An 18,066-nucleotide genomic window follows, 5' to 3' on the forward strand; every position below is an offset into this window, starting at 1 on the left:
CTCCATCTGCCTTGTCCACTCTCCTAACTGTGTAAATCTTACTGCAGCTGCCCCAACTCCTCAATGCTACCTGTCCCTCTACTTATCTTTGAATCATCTTCAAACTTAGCCAGAATGCCTACAGTTCCTTCATCAAAATCTTTAACATAGAAAGTGAAAAGTTGTGGCCCCAACACCGACCTTTGCGGAACACCACTAGTCACCGGCTGCCATCCTGAGGAAGGCCCTTTTATCTCCACTCTCTGCTTTCTACCAGACAGCCAATCCTCTATCCATGCTAGTACCTTGCCTCTAACACCATGGGCCCTTATCTTACTCAGCAGCCTCCTTTGCAGCACCTTGTCAAAGGCCTTCTTGATGTCCAGGTAGATAACATCCATTGCGCTCCTTGGTCTAACCTGCTTGTTACTTCCTCAGAGTTCTAGCAGATTTGTCAGGCATGACCTCTACTTGATGAAACCATGCTGACTTTGCCTATTTTACCATACATAGCCAAATATTCAGAAATCTCATCCTTCACAATGGACTCCAATATGGACAATGGACAGGCCTATTGCTAAGGTGACAGGATAAGTCTCTGTACAATCATGAATATATTTTTACTTTGTCTCCTTAAACAAAAGCAGAGGCTCAAGATGTAGAAAGGAATGGTTTCAATCATGTTCTTAAAACTGCTGATAAAAGCTCGAAACCCAAGCTTTTATCACAGAAGGACTGTCACGAGTGCATAAGTCAGAGGAACATTTTACTCCAGAGAATAGTTTACAGACCAATAAATAAAGTCAGAGCATTATGGCAAGAAAAGTGTATGCATGAGGCCTCTCATACCTCTTCAGCAGTAAGTCATTTGTACAAAGACATAGTTGTAAAACATGGAGTCAAGGGTTGAATTCAGCAGGAAGAGAACTATAAATTAAAACAGAATAAGAGTTGCCATTGTGGTTTGGAAGGAAGGGGAAAAAAATGTCACATTGGAGAAACGGAGAAGAACTTCGCAATTTCTCATTCTGCCAAGGCACAGTAAGTTTTGGACAGAGATCTATTTTTTGTATGTTTGGCTAAGATATTAAATGATTTGTTCCTAATAACGAAAGTGAATTACCAGTAGATAAATCACAACAGTTTGAAATGAATTTGGTTTGCAGTTCACTGACTGCAAGATACAACTCTTGCATCAATTTTCAAAGTTAAAAAAAATCACACTACACCAGGTTATACTCCAATAGGTTTTTTGGAAGTACCAGCTTTCAGAGTTGTGCTTCTTCATTAGGTAGCTAGTTGGGCAGGATCATAAGACACAGAATTTATAGCAAAAGATCACAGTGCCGTGCAGAATGTATCTGGAGAGAGAGAGAGAGAGGGGGGAGAGAGAGAGAGAGAGAGAGAGAGAGAGAGAGAGAGAGAGAGAGAGAGAGAGAGAACGTGATTGTGAGCAGAGGCTGATACCAAGTTCAGTACCCATGAGGATGGCCTCAACCAGGACCTTGGGTTCACATCACACTACAGGTCTCCTCACTACACTACACGCAAACACACACACACCCTCTCTCAGACGCAAACACATACACCCCCAACACTCTTAACCACAAAAACACACACACAGTCACAGGCTTATACTGCCATCACACTCATGTGCACAAAATATGCACACATTTATACAAGTCTGTGGGGTGAAATTGCATTTGCAGATACATTCTATTTTTGCTCAAAAAACACAATCTGCAGACAATGAAGGCAGTCAATCCATATAACATTTTATAAATTCCTACTTTGGAAATAGAACCAGTCTGACTCAAGATTGGGATACAGACAGACGCTAACCTCATCCTTTAATACACTGACTGAGCTGAGCTGTCACATTATTTTATAAAACTTTAAGTTACCTCAAGAATGTGACTTAAAAGTCGTTCTTTTAATGAACTTTAACCTGCAACCCATTCTAAAAGATGAAAGACGTAACAGCAATTTAGGTTTGTTCAATATATCATTTCAGTTGCATGACACAGATCTTTTGGCTATAAAATCTGTATCTTATTGTCCTGCTCCACATCTACCTGATGAAGGAGCAGTGCTCCAAAAGCTAGTGCTTCCAAATAAACTTGTTGAACTTTCACCAGGTGTTGAGAGATTTTTAAACTTTGTCCACTCCAGTCCAACACAGACTCCTCCACATCTCAATTTTCAAGGCTACTACTTGTTCTAATCTGTTTAGCAGAAAGGCAGGCCTCAACTGAATTTTGAACTTGTATAAATCTGCTCAAGGAAGAAAATATCCAAACTTCTCCAGAAGAGGAAAGGAATGATTGAAATATTTACTCACAGGAAATTACCTCGTGGCTGAACACTTCAACTCCCCCTTCCACTCCACCAAGGATATGCAGGTCCTGGGCCTCCTCTATTACCACACTCTAACTTCATCTTCCGCCTTGGGACCTTCCAACTCCATGGCATCAATGTGGATTTCACCAGTTATCTCACTTCCCCTCCTCCCACCTTATTCCAGATCTAATCTTCCAACGCAGCACCACCCCAATGACCTGTCCATCTTCCTTCCCAACTATCCGCTCTACCCTATCACCATTAGCCCTACCTTCATCTATCGCATTCTAAGCTACCTTCCCCCCCAGCTCTATCTCCCTCCCATTGATCTCTCTACACCCTTGGCTCACAAGCCTCATTCCTGATGAAGTGCTTTTGCCCGAAATGTCAATTCTCCTGCTCCTCGGATGCTGCCTGACCTGCTGTGCTTTGCCAGCACCACACACACAACTCTGATCTCCAGCATCTGCAGTCCTCAATGTCTCTCAAGTTTCGAATCTATTGTTGGTCTTGCTTTTGTGCACCTTCTTTGCAGCCATAACTTTGTATCCCTCACTCTGATCAGTCTCTCAATGATCTTTGTATGGTATGATCTGCCAGTACTACACGCTAAACAAAAAAAAACTTTACACTGCACCCAGAGACAAATCAAATTAAATAAGGGGACCAAAGCTATTCTCAATACTCCAGATGTGGTCTCACCAGCACCTTGTACAGTTACAGTAAGACTTCCCTACTCTCACCCCCTTGAAATAAGGACCAACGTTCCATTAGCCTGCCTGATTATCTGCTGTGTGGGTGCAAGCTTTCTGAATGTACAAGTAATCCCAAGTCCCTTTGTGTTGCAGCTTTTTCTCAGTTTAATACAAATAACAATACCCAGTATGCAAGAATAAGAGTGTCCCTTTGCAATTTGAACTAAATAACAAATCTTTCAGTCAGATTGCTACAAAATCTCTAATCTTTTGGAAGACATATTGAGAGAAAAGGAAAACGCCAAGGAAGACAACGTCATATAAGAAGTTGCTCTATTAAGTTGCTCTATTCCACACAACCCTACATGGGTCAAACTCTCCTGGCTCACAAAGGTTTGCCCTTACAGCTGTTTAATGGCAGTGTGTCTTTTTCTTCCCCCATACTTTCTAGCTAGAACAAACATCCAGTGCTTACAGAAACCAGTGAAAATAGAACAACTTGCATACATTCTTTGTGGAACATTTTAAATATGGAGCCCAATCAGTCTAGGTACACTCATTAAGAAAAAATGCGTATGAAGACACTTGCTTTCAAACATGACATTATAAAAGGTACATTTTTTTTTGCTGGCCCAGAGAATTCTCCTTATGGAAAACAAAACAAACAAATCCCAAAGTTAAAACCAGTAATTTGAAAAGGAATCTAGGTCTCACAACATACCTTCTTCTGCTTTTGAATGATATTTTCTAGGTCCTGCTCCTTACTGCTGAGTTCCCTCTGTAGCTGATGGTTTCGGTCACTGTGCTTCCACACATCCTGCTGGGACACATAGCAAGAGCAAGAATATACTGCAGTGCAGTTAACAAACAAACAAAGTCTGTCATTTAGCATTCTCCAGCAAAGTTTGAAGTAACTCTGTCCTTGATCAGGCAGATTGTATTTTTAAAATTTACATTCAGGGACATGCAGATCCGACGCTAGCCCACATGATCAGAGACTGCCTGGGCGCATTAATTCAGCTCCCAGAATATCTGCACAACCCAGTTCCAGTCATTGCCCATCAGTCCGATTACCAGTGGCACATGGGGTATGCTGACATTTTGGGTTCTGGGGCCATTTTCACTTCAGCCCAATTTCACAGGACAGTCTGGGAAGGGTCCATGATAAGCTGTGCAGGGTATGAACAGTGCGGTCAAAAGTCACAACCTTCATGAATCCAGCCTTTGGTAAGGTATTCCTCTCAGTCACTCCTCCCCAACTGCCCATTCTCATTTTATTGACCAATCACAGGGCAGCCCTGGGTACATTGTTTTCTGATTTGAATCCGTGTGGCCTTTACTTGTTAAGTTATTCACTCGGGTTGAGTTTGATGAACTGAGATCGCAAGCATGCTATTTGTCCAGCGACACACAACATCAAGTAGGGACGGTCTTGCTGGGAAATGTGGATGTACATATAAACAAGGAGCAGGAATAGATTATTTGGTCCCCCCAGCTGCTCTGTTATCTAATAAGATAGTGGCTGGTTTGATCTCAAATTCCCATTTCCAGCTATCCCTTTCATCTAATCATTGACCAAGGAATGTAGCCATCTCAGCCTTAAAATGTATTCAAAGAGTCTATTTCCTCTTCTTTTTTAGGAAGAGAGTTCCAAAGATTCACCGCCTGATGGTCACCCTACCCTGAATAGGCCTCCTATGCTACATTTCTTTTGGCATCTCCTTTTGGCCAGTTAGGCTCTGGGATAACCATCTCCCTCCCCATCCGTCCTTTCCTCCTTCTCCACTCTCTCCCCAGCTAAAAGCATCAGCCAAGACTCTATAGTGGCACTTCACCATTGATTCAGACGGATATGGTCTAGCCTCCATTCGAAGGCTGCTAATTCAATGCAATACGGAAATAAATGCTGCAAGGTATGAAGTAATGTATTTTCAGAAGCAATAATAAACCACAACTCTGTGGATATTTCGTATCTGGCAGCACTATTTGAAGAGCTTTCCCAGTGTCCTGGCCAGCTTTTATTCTTGAGTTAACAGCATGAGAAAAAGATTTCTAGTCTTTTCAAGGAGTAGGAGGAATGAGTTTATTTATCACTTTTCACAACCTCAGGACATCTCAAGATGCTTCACAGTCAATAAAGAACCTCCCAAATATCTTCATGTATGCAACCAGCAATGAAATACATAACTAGACGATCTGCTTGGCTAACATTGCTTGAACAATTAAGACTGGCCTGGACAAACTCGTCCATTATGTTTGGAATTTTGCAAGCAATCTTTTATGTTCATGTGAAATAGCAGACTGTCTTTTGGATGAAACAGAGGTGCAATGTATCTTTGATGTTCCAGCACCCATTAAGCACTGCTGTATAGATGGCATGCTCAAGTCTCTGGGGTGAGAATTGAAATCAATGAATCTTTTGCCTTTCTCCGCATATCCCTTGTGTCAAGCAGTTTTTATTTAGAATGTGTGGAAGCAGGCCATTTAGCCCATCAAATTCCAAACTGGCCCTCCAAAGAGCATTACATGCAGATACATGTTGTGCCTGTAACCCTACATTTCCCATGGCTAACTGCACATCCCTGGGCAATTTAGTAAGACCAAATCACCTAGCCTGCACATCTTTGTGACTGTAGGAGGGAATCCATGCAGACACAGGGAGAAAGTGCAAACTCCACACAGAGAGCCCAAGGTGGAATCGAACCCAGGACGCTGGTGCTGTGAGGCAGCAGTGCTAACCACTGAGCCACCAAGTCACTCATTTACTTTCAAAATTCAAATGTTTGTCTAGAATAGTAAACACTGCAAAAAGACTTCTCTCCACCTGTCCCACTTCTCTCATTTAGATGTCAACAACCAAGATCTGATTTCTCATAAAACATAAAGCTAGAGCTAATTCTTTAACTTACAAAAGAAGAAGGGGAGCCAACAACTTGCATTTATAGTCCTTTAAAATATTTTGAGGCCAAATGTGTTAATTGATCAATGCAGAGTCCCTCCCTCTCCATGCCTTTCATGCCCACCTGCCACACTACAGCAAGGCATGCAATCTAAGTTGTTTCATGTGACATAATTCTAACCATTACCAATTTTTGGTTACAGTGGTTTTCGCCACATTTCTTTCTTGCAGTAGGCCCTTAAACCCAGTGAGCCAGCAGAGCCTAACACATGCTGGAGGAACACCACCTCATCTTCCCCACTCTGCCTTGCTTACATGGGTTTGCTCTCAGCAGACCAGATAGCAGGCAAGTAACACTTGCGCTTCATCTATATATCACTCCTCTACTACCTGAGATACTCTATTAGCATTTATTTTGCATTTTTCTCTCAGCACTTTTCCCTTCTCCTCCACTTGATCTCTATTTTTTAAAAAATGCTTTTGAAAAAAAATTGCTTTCCAGCCTCCCTCAATTACAATAACGAGTCATACTAGACTTAAAACACTAACACTTTTCACTCCATTGTTGGCACCAGACCCATTGAGTTGCTCCAACATTTTCTGTTTTTATTTAAGATTTCCAGATCCACACACTTTTTGTTACAATTTGTTCACCAAGTGCTGTTGGTGCCTGAACAATTCCAGTTAAAGATAGGTCGATGAGCTCAAGTGGGTTCTACCACTTGAATGAATGGCTTTTTCCTCCTTGCTGTCCTTGAACTGAATTGGCATAATTTGGTCTCTCTTGAATGCTTCCTGTTACTTCAAGAACGTGGAGGTCAAATGTGTACACACACTTAAAGAGTAAGGCTTTTTGATTATGAATTGTGGACAGTCTCTACTATCTTACACCCTTCACTTTAACCTTGAAAAGTGTTCCACCTGCACCATGTAGGTTCATTTGTGAAGGCTTTAATCCATGGATGCCCCTGAATAATGCATTCTTATTATGTCGTGTTCTTTCGAGTATTGTAATTATTCTCAGGTGAAGGGATTATCAAAAGCTTATAAAACTTCATACATATGAAATTCTGTATGGCTAGGATGAACTATAACATCACATTAAATGCAATTGGATATTGATTTATGAATCTCGTGCTTTAGGGATGAGCATGGAAACTATTTTGTATCTTACGAATTGTTTTTTCAAAGATGTCCGATCATGTGTTTATTTGATCTAACTCTGATATTAAACCTACCACGCAATATTATGCCAGTTCTTCGCAACATGATTATTTCTATTTTCCTCAAAGCTTTTTAATTCTGTACTCTCTCAAATGCTGCTTTCTTCCATAGCTCTGAAAGCTTTTAATCTTGCAGCATACCAATGTTGGTTTGCTTTCTTCTTTTAAAAAAATTACATTTTGTAACTTGACAATTCTGTGTCACAATACTGCTTAAACGTATGCAATTCTCAGTCAAACAGAAAGATTCAATGGATTACATCCCACTTTTCACAATCTAATAAGCAATGCTTAAGCAAGGTCCTTTTCAACAACTTCCTCAAGTCAAGTCTGGTGCGTGTGGCCTAAAAGAATTCTTCCTTCATAAACCAAATGGATCTCCTACTCTTAATGATTCAGTGGTCTTTTTACAATCTTCTTCTGTAAAATCCATCTGTTTAAGTAATTAAATAGTCCCTTTGTCATCCTAATTTTGGCTTGTGACTGATTTACAGGAACCCAGCAGTCAGAATAAGTAATCACACTATAAAATAGCATAGTATTAATAAAGCTGTAAATACCTATCACAATATGACAGAACAGACAAATGTATGGTTTGAATGGAATATTTACTCATCAAGCCAATTTTTTATAAATAATCAGGTTCTGGTTCTTGACAATGGATGAAAGAAAATGTCCGTCAAAGTTCTGAGGAAATAAATATTATTAAAAGCTGACTAACAAAAAAAAATGCAGGATACTTGAAATTATCTGTGCATCACCACCCTTCCCTCACCCCCACCATAAAATTAAACATTTACCTGATTCAACAGCTGTTCTTTCTCCCGCTTAATCTGCTGCTCCATTTCCTCGTACAAGCATCGAACCTCTCGATCATGGTCACACTCCTTCCTGTATTTGGGATAAAGAAAGGAGCTTCAGAAAAGATGATAAAACTTTGTTCCACACATGTATACTACTTGCTACAAGAGGCAGGTACTCAACAAAATAATTCAGCTCAGAATAACCTGATGTTTGCCAATAAAATAACTGGTGACGAACAAAGAAAATGATCTAATTTAATGACAGAAAAGCAAAAAGGAGCAAGTGCATCAGCAGAAAATCTGAAGTGGAGTTTCTAATGGCTTTGCATTATCTTTCGATACCCCTTTTGTTATTATCTCTCAGGAATTTAATCACCCAATTGCCCACACTTCACCTGTGACTACACTGAGAGTGGTGGCCAACTCTTCCCCATGAATGTAGAAAACATTATGGCCTGACTTAATACTGGCTTCATCCAGTGCCTGGTAATTAACACTTTCCAATGGGAATTGCTGGATAGTGGTAGGGACCAAGTCAATTTCAACACCCACTGATTGTGCCTTGCAATATTTGCTTACTAAATTGATTACCGTTTCAAAGCCTGTTCCATGGTTATCTTGTCATTTTGCACCTCCTGGACATGTGTTGAAACTTTAGACAAAAACTGTTCAAAGTTAGCCAGCAGCTCAGGCTTGTCCCTCCGCAATCTGGTCCACAACTCTCTCACTTCACTTTGACTGGAGAGGGAGAGAGAGAAAAAAAGATTTTAAAAGGAAACAGTACACATCTATTGTGAACACCAGAACACCGGCTAACTTAACAAACAGTGCTATAATATGAATGAATTAGCATCAGTAATTTCATTTTGAGTATTGCCATACAAAACCTGTTGGGTACAATTGCACTGATCTATCTGGTAAGTGGCATGACCACATTATGTTTGCTAGGGTTGAGCTACAGGGAAGAGTCTAAATAGTCTGAGGCTATTTTCCCTGGAGCATCAAAGGCTGAGGGGTGACCTTAGGGGATTGTAAAATCTTGAGGGACACTGATTGGGTGAACAGTTAAAAGCAAACATCTGGTAGAGCAACGTGGTCACACAGCACGTGAGCATAAAGAACATCTAACCAGACTCTTAGGAGTGAAATCACACAGGAGCCAGAGTGATGTGGGCTATTGTTTAATTAGTGACAGAATCAGGGGAGGCCCATCTCAAAAACACTTTGCTCCATCCTTTATGGTTTAACAAGTGGCATAGTGAGCTTCCATTAGGCAGTTGCCATTTAAGGAAGATGATTGCCTGTCAAATACCTTGTTAATGGCTAACCTTATTAACATTCAGCTTTCCATCTTCCCCAACCCACGCAAATATCAAGATGGCTTGACATGGGAAAACCAAAAAGAGTGAGCAGCTGGTGTGTTCAGTACACCATTTTCTCTGAATGAGCTTCCTGTTGGACACCAGGTATCAACACCTTGGGACATGCTCTATAGGCACCAGATACACACATGGCCATCACATCCATTTACATAGGCTTCCAACAAGAACCATCATGGCACATCTTCAATTCCTCTACAGGACACATCTCCACTTCAATGCTGCAACTTAACCTGCACCAGCAACTCTCATTGTAGCGCTGCAGTCTGGACACTGCATCAAGGGGGACGCACCCAGCTCATGGATTGGGCAAAGCCCCACAGTCACAATACTCACTCACTTGGTCTAACTAACACCAATTGCTAACACCATCCCCACTTTGCATCCCTCAGCCAGAGCTACCAAGCACATTCACTTCTATCTTGCCATACTATTTAGTGTAGACACAAAGTCAGAAAGCATGCCATGGTTCTTAGCAGGCCCTCAGTCAAGTGGAGAGAGATAGTCTTCATAAAAAGGGTACTCTAGTGTAGTAATCCAAGAGCAGCCTTCAACATTACTCCAAGGGATTGAAAACAGTCAGCCAGACAATTCAGCCTTCAGCGTCAGGATGCTCTCAACATGAGGGGTGAAGAGCCAAGTGTAGGACAGTCCAGCATGCTCTTTGAGTCCTTCTGTCCTAATGTGGAGGTTATTGTCCTCCTGGAATGAGAGAGAAGCAGGTATTAAGTGAGACCAAAGCGTCTGGGACAGCTGTTACTATCAGCACAGGTGGGGATGTGGGTCAAGTGAGCAATTTGGTAGCACAGAGGGCACATGGGGTCAATGACTTTAGGGTCTGAGAGATAACAGCAGGTGAGAGAAGACATTGTACACAACAGGGAGAGTGGTAGAGCACGAGAGTTGAATTATAATTAGATTTTATTGTTGCATGTACTCAAGTAGAGGAATACACGAGACAGTGCAAAGTGTACAAAGTCGCCATTCTCCAGTGCTATCTTGGTAACAAAACCAGAAATTAAAATAAAAAGAATAGCAGAAACAAAGAGCCAAAAAAAGTAAGAAGACATCTAGATCTTAAAGCCTTATTGCCATCAAGATGTTGATCACCTGAGAGCAAGGGGGGGTGGGGCCTCCAGTACCTAAACAGCTGTTGCCATTCTGCACATGGCCTGTTCTCGTCTCGGGACAAATCTCACGAATGATCTAAGACAGCTCCGGACTCTCTGTTTTAAGGCTTTTAAGGATAAAACAGGTGCAAGAGATGCCAGTGAATTCCAGAGAGATCCACCAAGCGCCGAGTTGCTCCAGGGATTGGGTGAGCGATGCTATGGGGCAGTGCAGGTAATTAATGAGGCAAAATTTGGTAAGGTATGGCAAGAAATCTCATTAGGCCCCGCTGCAGAGATCCATCCATGCCAAAAACGTCAATTCTCCTGCTCCTCTGATGCTATCTGAGCTGCTGTGCTTTTCCAGCGCCACACTCCAACTCCATCCATAAAATTCAACGCAACTTAGATGTAGCAAAAAAAAAGCAATACAAGGCTCAACCCACTTATTTCAAAACCAGTACAATATTCCCTTACATGCAAGCTTGGCAAAATGCTTCCTCACATCAATGAGTCACCTTCTTTTATATAAACGAACTCCTGACTACCCACAAAGTAAAGATTAAAAAAAAACCATAGATGCTGTAAACCAGAAACAAAAACAGAAATTGCTGGAAAAGCTCAGTCGGTCTGGCAGCATCTGTGTAAATAAATCAGAGTGAACGTTGAGTTCTGAGGAAGGGTCACTGGACCAAAAATGTCAACTCTGTTTGCTCTCCACAGATCTGCCAGACCTTTTGAGCTTTTCCAGCAAATTCTTGGATCCTAACTACCCACCTTCATTTTTCTCTTAACCTAAATTATACTATGCCCTTGTGACTTTTAATTTTTTTAAAAAAGGTAATGACTGACTGTATCCTGCGTTAGCCCTTGTTGTCTGTGTGGTGTTCTAGCTGCTTTTATCACATCACTACTATGCAGGCTACTCACCTGCTGTCCCCAGAAGGGTTTGGGGAGAAAGTGTATTTATAAAGTCACATAGTTTCATTGGTTTGTGGTGGTCTCCTACCATTGAAAGGTGCACAATGGATGTGGTTGTATCAGTTTTCAATGGCAGCTATTTACACCAGGCTAAATCAAGAATAAAAAAAAGGTACATCATACGCAATATATCCTGCTGATTTTGGTTTATATTTAGAAGCCCAAGACTTGGCTTTGCAGGAGCATGTTAGAAAGCTTCCAGTAAATATGCACAATTGGGTTAGATTTCAGATTGCATTCTTTGTCTGTCCCAATCTATATAAAGAGCTCTATGTCTTTCTCACAGCTTTAACCTTTCCAACATAACTGTTACTTATTGAGGTCTTTATCTTCAGTTCTCCTTTCCTCACCTTAAGGCACCAATTACTTGACGCAATACAATTTTGTTTGGTATCTCTCTAGTACAAGGAGTCAGAGTCAAGGAATGTCAGCCTGATGGTGATTACTCTCACTGTCAGACAATCAAAACTAATCTGGTTATCATGTGACAGCCAAACACAAGACATCTTCTACCAAGGATCACTAGACAGGAATAAGGAATATAGGTTGTCTGGGCAATTTACTTTAGACCCAGCCTGGTGTGGGTAAAATCTTGCACTTGCAGTATTCCCCCGAAAACAGCTATACACCATCCAAAGAAAAAAGGATGGAGGAAGAAAAAAAAACTTTGCTTACTTAACTCAATCAAAACATAATAAAAAGATTGGATTTACTCTGCCCAATCCACTTTGTTGCATTCACTTGTCCCACTCTCCGCTTCTAATTCGGTTGACAGGCCCTCTGAGCTCAATCCATACTATGCGTAGTCAAGGCGTTGGATTAAGACCTTAAAGAAAACACTCAAGAAGCTTTGCCCTTTTGAGATGTAAATGGAGCAGTGCTTTCCTTAAAAAAAGTGGCAATTTGCTAGTTTATTTTTAAAACTGAAAACCATGTGACATATTTGCTTCTGTATGGCCTTACATTTCGTTAGACCCACTTGAAATACAAGCAGTATGCTAACCACTCTTACTATATCAAAACTTTAGAATCAGAAGTAGGCTGTTCCTCCACCATTCACTGTGATCATGACTGATCCTCTACCTCAATGCTAAACTCCTGCTCTCTTCCATTACCCTTTGTTACCTTCCAAATCTATTTCTTTTTTCAATATATTCAGTGATTTGACACTGTAGTCTTCTGTGGGAGGTTATTCCATAGATTCACCACCCTCTGAGTGAAGAGATTGCATCTCATGGCCTACCACCATGACTCCTTATTCCAGACCCCTTGGCCAGGTGATGCAGCATCCCTACTTCCCACCCTGTCAGAATTTTACACATTTCAAACAAGACGTAACTCATTCTTCTCAGCTCCAATGAATACAAACCCAAGTCAACCCAATCTCTTGTGATATAACAAAACTGCCATCCCAGGTGAACCTCCTCTGCTCTCCTACCAGGCAAATATAGCTTTTGTTGTTGGAGCAGGCTCACTAAAGGTCCTGTACAGCTGCAGTGAGTCATCCTTGCTCATGTACTCAATAAGTAAAATTCACATTATTCTTCACAAACACAGTGAAAGTGCAAACGGTCCATTTCTTTACTCAAGGAGAAATTACAGGGCTTCAATTCACTGGGATCCTTCTTACCTGAGGGCACCATTTTGTCCCCACCATTATATTTGAACTACATCATAATTAGCTTCAGTTGCTTTCAAAGCTTTTTGCTTCCTGCCTAACATGTGCAAATCATGAAGTCCTGGACACTACATCGAGATGTACAGCATGAAAATAGACCCTTTGGTCAGACTTGTCCAACCAGACATCCTAAATTAACCCCAACCTATTTCCTATTAGGTGATATTGGATGGGGGGGGGGGGGGGGGGGGGTGCGATAAAACTACACAGAAACAGAATAGGAAATACTTACTCCTCAAAGATCTGTGAAGCACCAAGTTGCTGCATCAAGAAACAAAACCGCTTCTCTTCCTCATCATCTATGATATCCAGGTCATCAGACCAGCCGGATTCAAACGTTTCCTCAAGCTTTGAGCTTTCCCGACTTTCTGTTGCTGGCAATATCTCGATACCTATGAATTGTCCTGTACATTTGAGACACACACAGTTGGACGAGCTACTCCACCAACGGGTCAATAAACAAAAACTTACAGTTGAAGAATCCCAGCCCTTTGAAGTCAAAACATTGGGAATCTAGCAGCAATAGAACGGAACTAAAGGAAACTGGTGCAATGAAGAGAAAGAATGAAGATACAAGAACATAGGAGGGCAGCCTGCACTGCTCCACACTTACCAACTAAAGCAGTAAAATACAGATTAAGATTGTAGGGTAAGAATAGGAGTATGGTCTAAAGATCTTGTCTCACCCACTCAACCTGATCATATCCCTCACCCTCACATGCAGTGATTCCCAGAAAAAAGGTTCCGAATCTCTCTACGCCAGCCTTAAAACCTTGGAGAAAGTGAGGACTGCAGATGCTGAGAGTCAGAGTCAAAACGTGTGGCACTGGAAAAGCACAGCAGGTCAGACAGCATCCAAGGAGCAGGAGAATCAGCCTGATGAAGGCCTTATGCCTGAAGCGTGGACTCTCCTGCTCCTCAGATGCTGCCTGACCAGCTGTGTTTTTCCAGTGCCACAATTTTTGACTCAGCTTTAAAATATACCCAATAATAGAAAATTCACAACTGTCTGACAGAGGGACGCTGGACAACCCTTTTGAAGGAAGAAGTGACTCTTTTACACTCCGATTTGTTCTCCTGCCTTTGTGATTCTCCAGTTGGACAAATCACCTGCTGTCTCTATCCTGTCAAGCTTTTGCGGAATTATGACTGTTTCAATGGGTTCAGTCTATGGCCAAGTGAAAGGGTGGGGATCAGTTAGCTCTCCCGGAAGCATCAGAACATTGTAAGTGGATGTTACTGGGAATGCAAAGAGACCTGGGAGAAAACAAAACGGATCCTGGACTAAGCCCTGGGATTTTATGGAGAGATGAGACAGGAGAGGTGTGGGACAGAGGTGGGTCAGGGTGACATTTTGGGGTGAGGTTGCCCCAGATGTTCACAGGATACCACTTCTCCCACCCAACAGAAGGACACAGCCCTTGTTGTGTAACCATCTTCTTGGAGAGAAGATTTATCTAATAATGAGCTACTCCTAAGGCTGGTTGTTCTCTTCAGGGCTTCCGAAACCAGGAATCAAGCTCAAAACGAGAGGGTGAGAAGTCCACAGAGTGTGAGATGTTACGATCTCCCCGATAGTGATCAGTGGATGGCCAGTGAGCAGGCTCGCCCTCCCAAAAAGCTAGAGGGTTAACTCAAGGTCATCCTGTTTGAAGCCAGCAGAAGACTGCAATAGCAGGTACATTTTTTAAAAAAGCACATTTGGAAGTGAAACGTTTAGAAATTTAATGATAAAAAGAGTTTCGCAGCCAGGTTCAGTGCTGTGGGGGGGGTGGGTGTGGACCCTCCACAGTACAGTATGTGACAGCAGCTGCACCGAAGGGCAGGTAAGGTAGTGTGGTATCCAGGTTTCCCTGGAGCAGTGACTCCTCCCCACCCAGAGCCACTACTGGGAGTCCACCTACAGTCAGCAAAGTTGGACCTATGCAAGAACCTGGAGGTAAACTGAAAATTCCAAGGAGCCTCCCTTAATCAGTTTTTAGAGGCCCTTAAATCAGTTAGATCAGTTACCTGCCACTTCTCCATTCTGCCTCCATGCAAACAGCCTGGAGGAGCAGAATGGCGCCAGGAATCCAGATCGCAAGCTGGGTGCACCTACTTCAGTGCCTGCCCCCACCCCCCTATCTGACTGAGAGGAGCAAACTCCGAAAGCTTATGATTTCAAATAAACCTGTTGGACTATAACCTAGTGTCATCATGTGACTTCTAACCTTGTCCAATACCAATACATTATTCTGATCGTGGCCTCACAGTGCCAGGGACCCGGGTTCGATTCCAGACTCAGGCGACGGTGTGGAGTTTGCACATTCTCCTTGTGTTTGCATGGGTTCCTTTTGGGCGCTCCAGTTTCCTCCCACACTTCAAAGACATGGGGGGTTAGGTGGATTAGCTATGCTAATTGCAGCATTAAGGGGATAGGGTAAGGGGCTGGAACTGGGTGGAACACTCTTTAGATGGTTGGTGCAGACTCGATAGACCAAATGGCCTCTATTTGCATTATAGGGATTCCATGATTCTCCACCTGCAACTTTCATCAGGTTTTCAGCAAAGCCTGACTGGAGGTCAATTGTTTAGTAATTCAGTGCGATAAATGTTAGGACTTTTTTCCCTGAAGATCCAAATACAGCATACACCTTTTTATTTCAATGACTTTACAAGACAGTTGTGTTATAAAAATGGTGAAACACATACAAACATACAGGATTTATGGAGGACTTGACAGAAATTGTTTTCTCTTGTGGGAGAGGCTAGAACCAGACAGCATCATCTCTGAATAAAAGAGTCACCTACTGGAGATGGAGATGAGGAGGAATTTCTTCTCCCAGTGGACTGGGAATCTGTGAATTCTTTACCGCGGGGGACTTTGGAAGCTGGGTCCTTATATATGAGCTAGAGAGATTTTTAATCTGTATGGGAATTAGGAGAAAATAAAAGCAGGAAATTGGAGTCGAGGATCAACAGATCACCTATGAGCATCCTACTTGCTTGCTAATGCATTAAATTCGGATCAAGCATGATTGAGTTGCAGTCTGTTAGGAGATACTCTAGACTCGTTCCTGCGATGTTGCACATCTGCCTGAAGTACTGCGCACAGAAACAAGTAATTTGAGAAGCATCATGCATTGGTTTAATACACAAGTGCCTTTCCTTTGTTCGATGCAGTTATTATGCATTAACTAATATTTGATCTATATGGATTGAGTTTACTTGTTACAGCTGAAGTCTTGAAAAGATAAAATCTTGTCCTTTGACTATTTCCAGTAGCTGTTGGGAAGTTTCTCGGTTTTTAAAAACAAAATTAAATTGGTCTCTGGGAAATTGTAACAACTTGTTTTATTTCATGTTTCGTTTCCGTTCTACGACAAGCGATGAAATAGGTGCAGCTGACAATGACCTACTCCATATTCTTCAGAAGGCTAATGTAAATGGAACACACATGCTAATTTTGCAACTAATTAGCACTGAATCCATTCTGAGTGGTATTGGGAACATAAAAGGCAAATTAGGATGAACTCAGTGCTTCTAGTGTTGCCAATGGTTTCCAGCAACAGTGATGCTTTCCTTACACAACATGCCCTATTCAAAATATGTTTGCTATTTCCACACAGAACCTTTAATTATAACTGTGTGGGAGTTGAAAGGATAGTTCCAATTATAAGAGGAATTGATTTGTAGTTTAGCAGTTCTACCATTACTATCTTTGTTAGCACTTCGAGAGTGGGTCTTTTTTTTTGTGCAGAATAGACAAGAGTACAGATGGTTTTATTCATTTAATTCTATCTTTTTGAATTCAATAAACTTCATTACATTGTGGCACCATGAGGCTTGGTTTAATGGAGCTGCTCATTTATTTTTAGAATAACCTTTATTGTCATCAATATTTGCCCCGCATCACAATCTTTATTAAAAAGACAAAATTATTAAATTACTTCAAATTCATCCTGAATTCAGTATGCCTTCATTTCAGTTATTAAGAAAATATTGAACGGAGTTTTTTGAAGGAGAATTTGACATTTTAGGGCAAAATTCAAATACAGCAAAGCAGCCCACGGTCACCACATTCTTTGCTAAAGGAATCCAAAATGAATCAGATTCTCTGCACTCCCGCCTCCCCCCCCCCCCCCCACCTTTTTTATCTTTCTTACCTTCAAACATGCACCTAAAAACTTTTGCTTCAACAAACAAGTCTCGTGGAGATGTAGGATTCTCCATTGCAAAGAATGCTATGTAAAGACATTTCTCCAACTTGACAAAAGACACCGCTTAGTTCAATCACAATAGCATTTTCACAATTTACAGGAGGGTTTCTAGTACATACCAAATCCCATGCTGAATTCCAAGGGCGTTAAATAGCCATTGTTACTCTGGTCCAGGCTATCAAAGACATCTTCCAATTGCTCCGGGGTCAGAGGTAACTCATTCTGCAATCTCTGTAAATGAAGCAAAGGACAGATCTACAGAAGGTAGTCAAACATAAATTCTCCAGCACTTCACAAAATCAAACTATTATGCCTCACTAAGATAGCATTCTGGAAATAGAGCCCCACTATTCCTGGCGTTGACGCAAAAGATTTTAAAAAGTACAGAGAATTTCCTACTTTACGTGAGTTTTCAACCCAGGTTGACAAAATGGGGACCAGGTCTCTTATAAACAAAATAGGTTTTAACTACAGATGAACAATTATGAACTATTGACATTTAACTCTACTAACTAGTTTAAACTCTATCCATTTATAAGCATTCCCTCTACACACAGAAATATACATGGATGTCATCCTTGATCACAAGGTTTGCTGAGATGATTCTTTTGCTGATCAGAATGCTACTTTTCAACCCTCCTTCTCCAGGTACCGTCACTTGTTTGCAGGAGAAACACAAGGACTGGTTCATACTTAAGGGTTTCTGACACAGTAACTTAAAGTCACAGCTTACACCAAATGATAAGTGCAATAAATTGGCTATTTTCAGGCTTGAGACGCT

At 41.5% G+C, this 18,066-nt stretch overlaps 1 protein-coding gene across 1 annotated transcript in view; it reads right to left on the reverse strand.

Annotated features, from left to right (window-relative positions):
- cracr2b (calcium release activated channel regulator 2B) overlaps positions 1–18,066 on the reverse strand; it is a 106,763-nt gene that overhangs the window by 59,328 nt on the left and 29,369 nt on the right. The window contains exons 4-8 of the mRNA XM_060839172.1: positions 17,405–17,516; positions 13,319–13,490; positions 8,531–8,677; positions 7,937–8,027; positions 3,736–3,834 (exon numbers count right to left, since the gene is read on the reverse strand). Of these exons, the coding sequence (XP_060695155.1) occupies positions 3,736–3,834; positions 7,937–8,027; positions 8,531–8,677; positions 13,319–13,490; positions 17,405–17,516 (621 nt within the window). The remainder of the gene's footprint in view (positions 1–3,735; positions 3,835–7,936; positions 8,028–8,530; positions 8,678–13,318; positions 13,491–17,404; positions 17,517–18,066) is intronic.

The sequence above is a fragment of the Hemiscyllium ocellatum genome, chromosome 18 (genome assembly GCF_020745735.1).
Source record: "Hemiscyllium ocellatum isolate sHemOce1 chromosome 18, sHemOce1.pat.X.cur, whole genome shotgun sequence".
In the NCBI taxonomy this organism is placed as follows: domain Eukaryota; kingdom Metazoa; phylum Chordata; class Chondrichthyes; order Orectolobiformes; family Hemiscylliidae; genus Hemiscyllium; species Hemiscyllium ocellatum.